Raw genomic sequence first — 10,981 nt, forward strand, 5'->3', positions numbered from 1 at the left:
TAATTTGAAGGTGTGATCCTCAAAAAAGGTGTCCCACCACCTTCTGAAAAAGTATTTTTTACGCACCATTCAAGTCAGTGAGATTATTGGATGGAAAAGCCTTCTACATAAGTAACTATGAGAGTTATCTGACAAGGGTCTCATATCTAGATCTATAGAAACAGACAAGTAGCATACATTCTTTTCACATTCCCTTGTGGTAATGAGACTCAAAATTCACTAGATATGACTAGTCAGATAACATCCTGATTGCTACAAGACCAGAATTTACTATCAATGACAGAAACTTAGCTTTAGCAAAGAGCAGAAGCAGATTTGCATCTAAGCAGCCATAGCATCCATTTCTTTCCACTAGCATCAGAACTAGAAGTACTACCCACTAATGGCAATGAAAATTAGAAGGTTTTACAAAGCTGCCAGTATGACCAAGTTTCAAAGTCGCAACTTCTAGGCACAGACTCTGGCAGAATCTAGATTGACCTGAGTTTTCTGCTTATGGAGGAGGGGTGGTGCTAAACAACACATTCTTATCTTAAACAGAAACTCGACAACAGTCTCAAGCCAATATTCAACACCTGACAAGGTCTAGCGTAATAATTACAAAACAAAATATTTGGAATTAGAGATATTTAGTAAAAAGAAACAACTGCCTTCCAAATCTGCCATACTGAAAAAAAACCAAAAAAACCAAACCCGAACACAAAACTGAAGGTATTAAACACTGTTTGTGCTTACAACCATAATTACGGAACTTGAGCATTAGAGGGAGAGATTTTTCTCACCACTACCGCCAAGGAGCTGCAAAACCAAGTTAAATGGAAAAAAAATCCCTTCCAAACATTCAACCCTCCCCACAATTATTTATTAAAACCTGTAAAGGGTTCAGGTATGCTAATTTGAAAAGGGCTCAAAAAAATTTTGAGATTCATTGAACTAAATCCAATTCGGAAAGCTGATTACCCTAACACATAATTAAAAAACAATTTTCTTTAAAAAATTTTTTTTGCACCTTTTTCCTCATCAATTTATAAAATGCAAACAGTATGCTAGAAAAGTCTGAACATAAGGGAATGCGCTTTGGAAACATTAAAATATGTGTTCCTACAGAATGACATTATCAAGTTTACGTTACTTCTTTTCACCTGACTGGCTATATTTTGAGAATGTTCCTCCCCTCTTTCCTGGGTCCATGAGAAGCTAGGTTTAGAAAAGAAGAGCTCCCATACTGCCAACTTCACTCTGTTCCTTTACAAAAATTTCAAAGTACTGATAAATGATAGTGACAGCGAGCAAAATTCCAGTTCCAGACCCTATTGCCCCAAGGAAATCTGCCAAGACAGAGAGGGCGCCAATACAGAGACCACCAAATGCAGCAGCTGTAGGGATGTACCTGTAAAACACAAAATGAGAATAGAAAAGGTACCATTAGAGTTTGCTTGGGATATTGCAAATATACTAGGGCTAGCGGTATATGGGATGTATGGGAAATATCTACATCAGAGGCAGGTTGTTTTCCAGGAAACCTAAAGAGTTCCACTGAGAACCTAAAGAAGACTAGAGAGATAATCTAACCAGGTGGTTAGAAAAAAAAACAACGCAAGAATGAAACTAGATGAATTGAAAAAAAGTCAGTGGCGGAACACTCTCTTCTCTCATGGGTCCACCAATCCAAGATAAGGAACATGCAATAGTGCCAGTATACTACATAAAGAAATAAAAAGCACAACCCGACAGGAGGGGGGAAAAAATGTGAAGCTAAGAAGAGGAGGTATTACAGTCTACAATGCAATTAAGCACAAAGATTAAGTTTATGGCTACTAGCTCAAGTCATCTGCAGATGACTGAAATCTAAAGTTACAATAAAACTTCTGTAACACAAAGGGTGCATAAGCCCTACGCTGCAATCAGAAAGCCTAGAGACTGACCCCTGCCCACCTCTGCATCTAGTGGTTTTATGTAACTACTTATCTTAAAAGCAAAAAACAGTACGCAAGACATAACACATTAAAAGTTACACTAAAAAAAAATACTTGTGCGTCAGTTTCAAGTAGTAAATACACTCAAATGCTCATTATTAACTACCCTATAAAAAGTATAAAAATGCAAAAATGCAACAAATGGAGAACACAAGCTCCAAAATTTAAAACACGTTCTCTAATTGTAAGGCAAAAATATGCTGTACTGTGCAAGTCCAGTCATTAATGACAGACAATATTCTATGTCTCACGCATGTAGCATTGAAGCTGAAAGAACATCTGTGTTCTAGGGTCTAGAAAACAGAAGTCAAAGAAAAATTTGCAATGTGTTTCCCCACAACACTTTGCATAAATAGGCTGTGAAATGTGTAGCTCACCTGTTTAGTTCATGTACCATCGAAGTTTCTCTGTGGCCTCGCATTACCATTTGCTGTTCTTTCAATTGTTTGGCAACCTGTATTGAAACAAGGAATGGAGCAAGTAAGTTTAGTGTCACTTGCCGAGGCTGTGGAACTTAGTACTACAGAAAAACAGAAGCAAGACATTTCAGTAAATGGTGGTCGTTTGGGTTTGGTTATTTTTTTTGGGGGGGGGGGGGGTTGGTTGGTTTTGGTGTGAGGGGTTTTTTTTTTGTGTGTTTTTATTTATTTATTTATCTGAGTGTAAAATATCCAGTATTTTAACTTCAGATAGATTGTAGTCACAGGCACTTTTCCAAGCTGTCAATTACACAAAGCTTTCTGGATAATTCTAGTCCTATTGAGAAAAAGAAAACCTGGAAATTGGTAGGCTCTCATACACATAATTCAACTCCTGTTTTGCCACCTACCCTTCTCCTGGTTAAGGTTTAGTAGATGTTAGCACAACCATCCTATGAAGTGTCCACTCCTACGTTTCAGTATCCCACATTCAGTTGAGCTAACTACTGATTTGTGGGGCCATATTAGAAACAGTATGACGTAGAAAGAATCCCTTCTTGGAACATTATTCTTAAACTGGATTTCTGCAATTGCACAGGGTTACAACAGAGGCCTGCAAACATTTTACTAACAACCAAGGGGAACTGAAACTCCAGCAGGGGACGTTCTAAAGCTGCCTGTCACTGAATCTAACGTACTGAGAAAACACACTTTCAGATGACTGTTACCAGTTTTCCACCATATTGTGAACATTTAAGTAATGACTTAGCAATTTTTATTTTTGCCCTTGTTTACATGAACCTAAAATAATTTTCTTCAGTATCAGGAAAGTATATTAAAGTGTTAAAAGCTGTATGTTGGTTTATACTGAAACAAAAATCTGGCTATACATGGCTGCAAATGCCTCCCTGCATGCCTGACAACAAGCAGCTAGATGCAAGTCCAAAACAAGAGAGTGCTCACACTGTTAACAGTAACTGTGCAACTATTACGTATTTGTTAAAGAATGGATTAAACCATTCCATATGGCTGCCAAACTTGATTTCCTATGCAAAAACCACACAATACAAACACACCCCAATGACAACTATTTTCCATTTTGTTTTCCAATTCCAATTTCAGAATGATATAGCTGCTGACTATCAAATACCCTGTAGCAAACGGAAATTTTGAGAAGCTAGGCTCAGGTACATTAATGCACTGCACTATATTCTGTTATCAGTGCTCTCAAGTTAAAATTAACAACACGTAGTTAATCTTCTCCAAAGAGAAATTAAGAACTCTTGATGCCAGACATGGGTATTCAAGTCTTATGTAGTTAATCTTCCCCAAAGAGAAACTCTCGATGCCAGACATGGGTATTCAAGTCTTACCTGCAAGTTTTTAAGTGGCAACTGCCTTGCACACAGTGCATCTGTCATTTGGCACTGTAATTTTCTACCTTTCATGTTACCTTGCCTCCCCTCACACTGATCAGATGTTACATAGCATGTTCCAAGTGTCCTAATGTCAATGAAAGCAATTATTTGGGTCTTGTTGTTTTTGGAAAAGCAGTAAAGAAAACAGTGCAAAAATTACCCCCGTTCTGCCTGTATCCTCCCCTCTTGCAAAAAAAGACAAAAATTCTTAAAGCTCTTTCTGATCTAGAACCAAAGTCACTGTTTATACAAATGATAAATGTTACAAACAAGATTACCAGCATAATAGCTATTTCAGAAGAAAGTCAGTCTTATTCTTACAACATCCCATACATTTTCATCGTGTAAGCTTACATAATTTATCATTTTAGACTTACATCTTTGGCAGAGGAGCCAGAGACTTCAATCCATGTCTTGGAGAAGAAAGCACAAGAGCCCAACATAAATACAATATAAACAACTGCATGGACAGGGTCTTCTAACACCGAAGAAAAGGACTCTGGAGGTGACAGATAATAACAAAGTCCACCAACTGGATAAGCACGAGCAGGGCCTCCAGATGATGTGTCCTAGAAGGAGGAAACAAGCAGTCACCAACTTTCTCATGGTTTCTTCGCCATTAAGTTAAGCCTGGTTTTTTATCACCTTCATGTCACTGTGTATCATTACCGCTACAGCATCACATGAAGATTCAACTTTACTATGACAAGCAGTTTCTAAAGTGAAAATGGAATACAACAAGGAAGAGGAAAAATACTTAGGACAGCAAAGAGCAGCCCAAGTTAAAAGGTAAACGGAGACCTAACATCTACCCTCATCACAACAGGTCTCATACTCTACCATTAATTTAAACAAATAACTAATTTAGGAGTTTTGGTGTATATGACCACATGACCTCAATAGAGGCCATCTCTTAAAAAATGCACTTTAATGGTGCTCTTATAAAGCTACATGCAAGATTAGAAGGAATACTCACAGACCAAGTGCCCAGCAGGCTAACCAGTAAGTTGCCACTGAAGCGAGCAGAAAGCATCTGGGAGATGACATACAAGTTTGACACCAGTGCAGACTGAAGAATAATGGGAATGTTGGAAGTATAGAACAGCTTGATAGGGTAGGTGTTGTACTGGCCACGGTAGCGAGCAGATTTGATAGGAAGATCCACTCTGAAGCCCTGAAAAATTTTCAAAAGAAAGTCCCCCGTTATATCTTGACACAAATGCATACCATAGGTCACAAATCGCAAGTGCAAGGCCCTGACAGCAACAGAAAAAACCTGCGATCATTCTGTGCAAGTACACATACTCTACCCAGAGGGCTATCCATGCAAACACTTCTGCAAAGGGCCTGGAGGGCTGTAGGGCTGCCTAACAGACACATACAAGAAGGTATGAAAGACAGACATGAGAAGAAATCTGAAGTTTCAAGAAGACTGAACATAGTGTCCAGGAAAAGAAATATTAAAACTTTCTATATTCTTCAGCAGCTTGCTGCAACAAACAGCAAGAGACATACAGGCTTAAAGACTTCAAAGTATTTTCCAGCAAAAAGCAATTAGCATTTGGGTTTGGAGGTATTACACGTACACATTCATCTGTTGGGGTTTTTTTCAGAGACCAAAGTCTTTTGTTTCAGAGGTCAAGTCTTTTGTGTGGCTACCGTAAGCATGGAAACTGATTAAGAGAAGCTAGTGTCAAACGAACACACAGATGTTGCAGGTACAAATATGAGTCTTCTGAAGGCACTAGAAGGTGAAAATATAATTTCCTGTAGAAGGAAGCAGATTACAGATCTACTTCTGTACAAATAGTTTTAAAGTCCTCTTTAATCCAACTGACCTGGAAATAAATTACAATAGCAAAGACAAAGATGGTGGCAATCAGATTCATAAGATTGGGGAGATTCTGACGGTAAAAGGCCTCACGAAGAGCTCTGACTTTGTCCGTACGAGTAGCCAGAAGATGGAACAGAGCAATGATGGCTCCCTCAAATTCCATGCCTTGGAAAGGAAAAGAAAAACCAAATTAGGTGTCCTGTGATTATTTCCAAACTTCAGTGCTTTGTCTCACAGAATCACAGAATTTTCAGAGTTGGAGGGGACCTCTAGAGATCCTCTAGTCCAACTCCCCTGCTAAAGCAGGATTGCCCAGAGCACATTACTCAGGACTGCATCCAGGCGGGTCTTGAAAATCTCCAGAGAAGGGGACTCCACAACCTCCCTGGGCAGCCTGTGCCAGTCTCATTAGGCATACTTCAGAACTACAGGACTCAGAGTGGTATTTCTCCAAGTCTTTTTCAACTTGAGCACGCTCTCACAATTTTACTACTGTCATCCTCCATATCAGCTACGTTATTTCCAACATTTTTTTCAAATCTCCCTGTACTGGCCTAGAAACTAAATCACAACCCAACAAACAAATGGGGTAACTTTATTGTTCTCTAGAAACATTGGCATTCACCAAGTTCTTTCCCTCTTTCCTCCTCCTTCCAGGGAGCAAAGGAAAAAAAAAAAGAAAAAAGGGAGGCAGCATTCTTTCTAGTAACATTCACGGTGAGATACTAGTTATTGTTTGTACTACAGCAAATGTGCTAAACTCACTTATGTTTTCTACTATACAGCACCAGACAAGATCACCTCCTCTCAGGTTTGGAGAATAAGGTCTTTAGAGCAAAGACTAAGACATGCAAGGAGCAGAAAGAAACAGACAATATTTGCCAGTAAGTTGGGCAGCAACCATAATACAATGGCAGTCAACCATTATCAAGTTTTAATGGAGGCACTGTAAGAAATTCAAGTTGAGGAAATATCTTGCAAGACACAAAATTAAAAAGAAATGTCTTTGTACTTATACCTTGCATAGGAGCACTTGCTATACTAACAAGATTTACTACATAGCTAAGATGCCAGTGACAGCATTTGCCATTGAAGTTAACATCCTGCAAAAAAAAAAAGATTGTGCCTTTTTGTACAAAATTAAGGCTTTTCTACAAGATTTTTCTGACATTTTAATATTTTAAATTATCACTGCACTAGTCTATATAAAAATGTAGAGTTGGAATTTTAAAAGAATATGGGTGGGAAGCTGCTTGGTTTCTTAAGTTTAATTTGATAAAATAATTCAATCCTACTGCAAGTGCAGAAAATGGACTATGCCGTATTACCTCGCCCTGTGTTCACCGTGGTGGGACTGAACGCCTTCCACACAATAGTCTCACAGATATTGGTAGCAATGAAGAGAGAGATGCCAGAACCAAGACCGTATCCTTTCTGTAGGAGTTCATCCAACAGCAGAACTATCAATCCAGCAACAAAAAGCTGAAGTAAAAAAAAAAAGAAATAAAGCATTAGTCCCATGCCTTTTTAATTTTTGCTAAAACCCTAACTTTTATTAAAAGATAAAGAAAGACTATATATATGAGGAGGCAGGAACACTTTGATCTGTCTTCTCTGCATGGGGGCAGGCAGTCCATAAGGTTGATTTTTTTAATTATTTCAGAGGGAGAATAAGTAGAAAGGACTAGAAATTACCTGAATTGTGATAAGCAAGCAGATACCAGCACCCATCTCAGATGGATCTCCATACATTCCAGTCATTACATAGACAATAGACTGTCCAATGGTAATGATCATTCCAAACACTGCAGAATACCAAAAAAAAGTATTTATTTGTTCAGGAGATTTATGTCACTGGGCAATTAAGAGAAATATAAATCAATTGTTTGTAGAGAAAGTTGGGAAAGAATACATAAGTCACAGGATGTTTAAATTCAAGGGCAAGTTAAGCTTGTTGTCTGAAATCTGGCACTGAAAATATACACAAACACTTCAGAAACAAATGCACTTAGAAGCCAGCGATTTTGGTTACTGAAGACTGATTTAAGTATTGAAAACTCAGAGGGTGTTAAGATATTACCTTAGTAATTTATGATTTTTTTTTTTTCAGTAAAAAGATCAGTAAAGAGTGTGGTACAGCACAAAATAGCTAAAGAATACTCAAATTTTTCTAGAAGCCATTTATCAGGTGAGCACAGAGATCTCAGATCACAGAGATATTGTTGAGAAAGAACCATGATTGAAACTGCAAGGTAAAAACTACAACAGCTTAATCAATATTACCTTTTTTTAGGTTAACACTGACAACAGTTAAAAGACTGGGTCCTCACAGACTATATATTGCTTAGTTTATCCAATGAGATTACAGCAGCATTGCCAACTGCTGATACTTTTCCTTTACAAACCTATCTGACATTTAACAGCTAACAAGCCAGAGAGCAGTCAGTAAAAGACTGATGAAATACAGAAAACCGCAGCACAACATGAACACGCAGCATGACAGAAACCCATATATCTGTCTCCAAGATTCATCACGTGGTCAGGTTATACTTTCTACTGTTAGGGTTAGATACTATAAAACATCAGCTTTTAATATCAGCTGTTACTTACATTTCTGTGCTCCGTTGAAGAGAGCTCTGTCCTTTGGGGTGTCACCAACTTCAATTATTTTGGCACCTGCCAAGAGCTGCATGATGAGCCCAGAAGTGACAATAGGTGAAATACCCAGCTCCATCAACGTACCTGTCAGGCACAGAAAGCACAATGAAAGAAAATAAGGGGGTGTACCATACCCAGGCACCTTGGAAGTTCAAGGGTTCTTCCACCCTTTGCATCATGATGGAGAAGATAAAAACCTCCACATCTCCATAAATGTAAATCGTTTCAATGGTAACAGAAGCTTGTTAAAAGTCAGTTTGATAAGCTACTGAGAAGTACTGCATCACTTAGGATCTATGTTCACTGAAAAAAGACTTTTGCTGCCAGGAACAGCTTTACTTTATATAAAACATTAACATAAAGTGCAAAATAAGAACAAGCCCAAAAACGTTTTGGTCCAAGTTAAAAAATTCCCTCCTGAAAGACTGACCATACCTCTATTTGATGCCAAAATCACTCTCATCCAGTAGAAAGGATCTGCTGAGTCTGATGACATGATACCAAACAAGGGAATCTGAATTTCCAACCAACAGAGGAAAACAGGATTAAATTAGAGACTTCATAACATCCTTTAACCATTTCAGCTCTTCCTTAAAAACAAGGGAAAGAAACATACCTGGCAGCATACTAAGAAGATGAAGAGTGTGATAGCTGTCCATAGTACCTTTTCCTTAAACTGAATCTAAAGGGAAAAAAAACCCAACAAACCAAACAAAAACCAAACATGATAAAGCTGTCAAGACAACAAGATCTAGTCAATCAGCCATACTTTTACAGTAGCTAGAGTGCACTTGATTTTCTTGTGAAGGGACAAAGTACAGGACATCCTAAAGAAAATATACCTTTTATACAATATAACACTAAGGAAAATGAGAAAGCTTTATTTAAACTTTGATCCAAATAAACAAGTTTACACCAATGGAAGGTAATTCTAGTCCTTCCACAGAAATAAATCTTACACTTTCACAATCACAAGAATAAGCTTCTGCTGAGAAAAAAATAAAAATACAGAGAAGGTTATCTTAAATTCTAATCTAAGATTGTTTACTAAGAAGCAAAGATTTTCAAGTTGCTATTGTAAACTACACTAGTTTACACTCCAATATGTACTACTTTCAAGATCTCACTGCTATGGCATAACCATATCTGCACAACTGCGTTTACCAGCAAATATATTCTTGTACAACCATATCCCCAGCACAGAATGTACCAGACAAACACTTCACTAAAAACAACTGTGCCTAGAACTCCAATCTGCCAACACGAAAAAAAAAAAACGCAAATCCCACAAAGGCAAACTAAGCTGTAAACATTTCATATTACACAAATACAGACATATGAAGAAAATGTTATTAACTTACTTTCCGTTCTGGCTTTTGGATTTCAGGTAAGATAACACAGAAGGGCTTGATTACTTCAAGGAATTTTACTGTACGGAAATTAATGAAAAGATGAAGTGAACACACAGATACAGAGAACATTGGGAAAAGCTCAAGTAAAATTGAATTTGGACACACACTTTATATATTAGGTGTACCAGTTAACAACAAAGGTTTGTTGGGGTTTTTTAAAAATTAAATTATCTGTTCTAAATACACTTTACTAGCTGAACCTCTGTATAAGTAAAATAAGGACTGGCAACAGCAAAAAAAACTTAAAGAGTTTTCTCATTTTACTGAGTAGGTTGACAACACAAAAAAACCTTGCCATTGTTTTGCACGAGTTTGTCAATACCCTTGAACTTTTATTTCATAATAGCTTCTTCTCTAGCCTGATATTTGAGAAATACAATACCCGAGATAGTTTCAAGTCAGAGTTTACTTTTGGGCCATACAGCTTAAGAATTCCTACACACTATTCATAAGCAACAACTCAAGTTACTTTACAGAATGTCTCATTCAATGATCTCTTTCTAGTCAAAAGGACATATTCTTAAATCAGAAAAGTTATCTCAGTCTTAAAAAAACATACAAAAGAAAAGAGCAAAGTCACAAGTTCTCCTATGAGCAGCGAGATTTGATTTTAACAGTTAATGCTAAACTTCTTAACACAAATCTAAGACTGCACACACATGTTGGACGGATTCAAATTAAGAATTGTACAAAGATGCAGAAGAACTGAAACTACTGGTGGCTTTCCAATTCTTTGTCAAAGGCAGTCACTTCAGTGTTAATTTTGTAACTAAAACTAGCCATAAAAAATATTTATTTAACTTCAAACAATTAATTGCTTGAAAATTTACATTGGATGGTGATTTTAAACTTAAACCAAATCGTGATTCTCTCCACCTACAATAATATACAGACTAAGATGCTTTTCAAGCAGTTCTTCCTCGAGGCTTCCATTCACTCGGATTAATTCTGGACTGCAGATCACTGTTTATAGCTTACTCTGACCATGTCACTGATTTTTTGGCTTTAAGCGTTATGACCAATGTGACAGCCCGTCTCTCCCTGCCGCTTCGGCCTGGGATGGCCGGGACCGACAGTGCCCGCCCGGCGGAGTGGCCCGGGCACCAGGCACCACAGAGCAAGCAAGCTCATTTCCCTAGGAAGATTTGCCATAATCAGGAAATGGGTCTTTCACCGTTAAGGAGGGGAGGGAATAACCCAAAGGGAGCATCCAAACCAGAGGAGGGGAAACCGGCGGAGGGCCGGCCACGGAGGGAGTGCCGCC

General features: G+C 37.9%; 1 protein-coding gene across 1 annotated transcript in view; it reads right to left on the reverse strand.

Moving 5' to 3' along the window:
* Positions 1-903: 903 nt before the first annotated feature.
* SEC61A1 (Sec61 alpha 1 subunit (S. cerevisiae)) overlaps positions 904-10,981 on the reverse strand; it is a 24,968-nt gene continuing 14,890 nt past the window's right edge. The window contains exons 4-14 of the mRNA XM_009889882.1: positions 9,667-9,734; positions 8,922-8,987; positions 8,741-8,819; positions 8,258-8,389; positions 7,343-7,452; positions 6,976-7,129; positions 5,652-5,812; positions 4,790-4,987; positions 4,191-4,382; positions 2,354-2,430; positions 904-1,390 (exon numbers count right to left, since the gene is read on the reverse strand). Of these exons, the coding sequence (XP_009888184.1) occupies positions 1,204-1,390; positions 2,354-2,430; positions 4,191-4,382; positions 4,790-4,987; positions 5,652-5,812; positions 6,976-7,129; positions 7,343-7,452; positions 8,258-8,389; positions 8,741-8,819; positions 8,922-8,987; positions 9,667-9,734 (1,424 nt within the window). The 3' untranslated portion in view covers positions 904-1,203. The remainder of the gene's footprint in view (positions 1,391-2,353; positions 2,431-4,190; positions 4,383-4,789; positions 4,988-5,651; positions 5,813-6,975; positions 7,130-7,342; positions 7,453-8,257; positions 8,390-8,740; positions 8,820-8,921; positions 8,988-9,666; positions 9,735-10,981) is intronic.

The sequence above is a fragment of the Charadrius vociferus genome, unplaced genomic scaffold (assembly GCF_000708025.1).
Source record: "Charadrius vociferus isolate BGI_N301 unplaced genomic scaffold, ASM70802v2 scaffold257, whole genome shotgun sequence".
Taxonomy (NCBI): Eukaryota; Metazoa; Chordata; class Aves; order Charadriiformes; family Charadriidae; genus Charadrius; species Charadrius vociferus.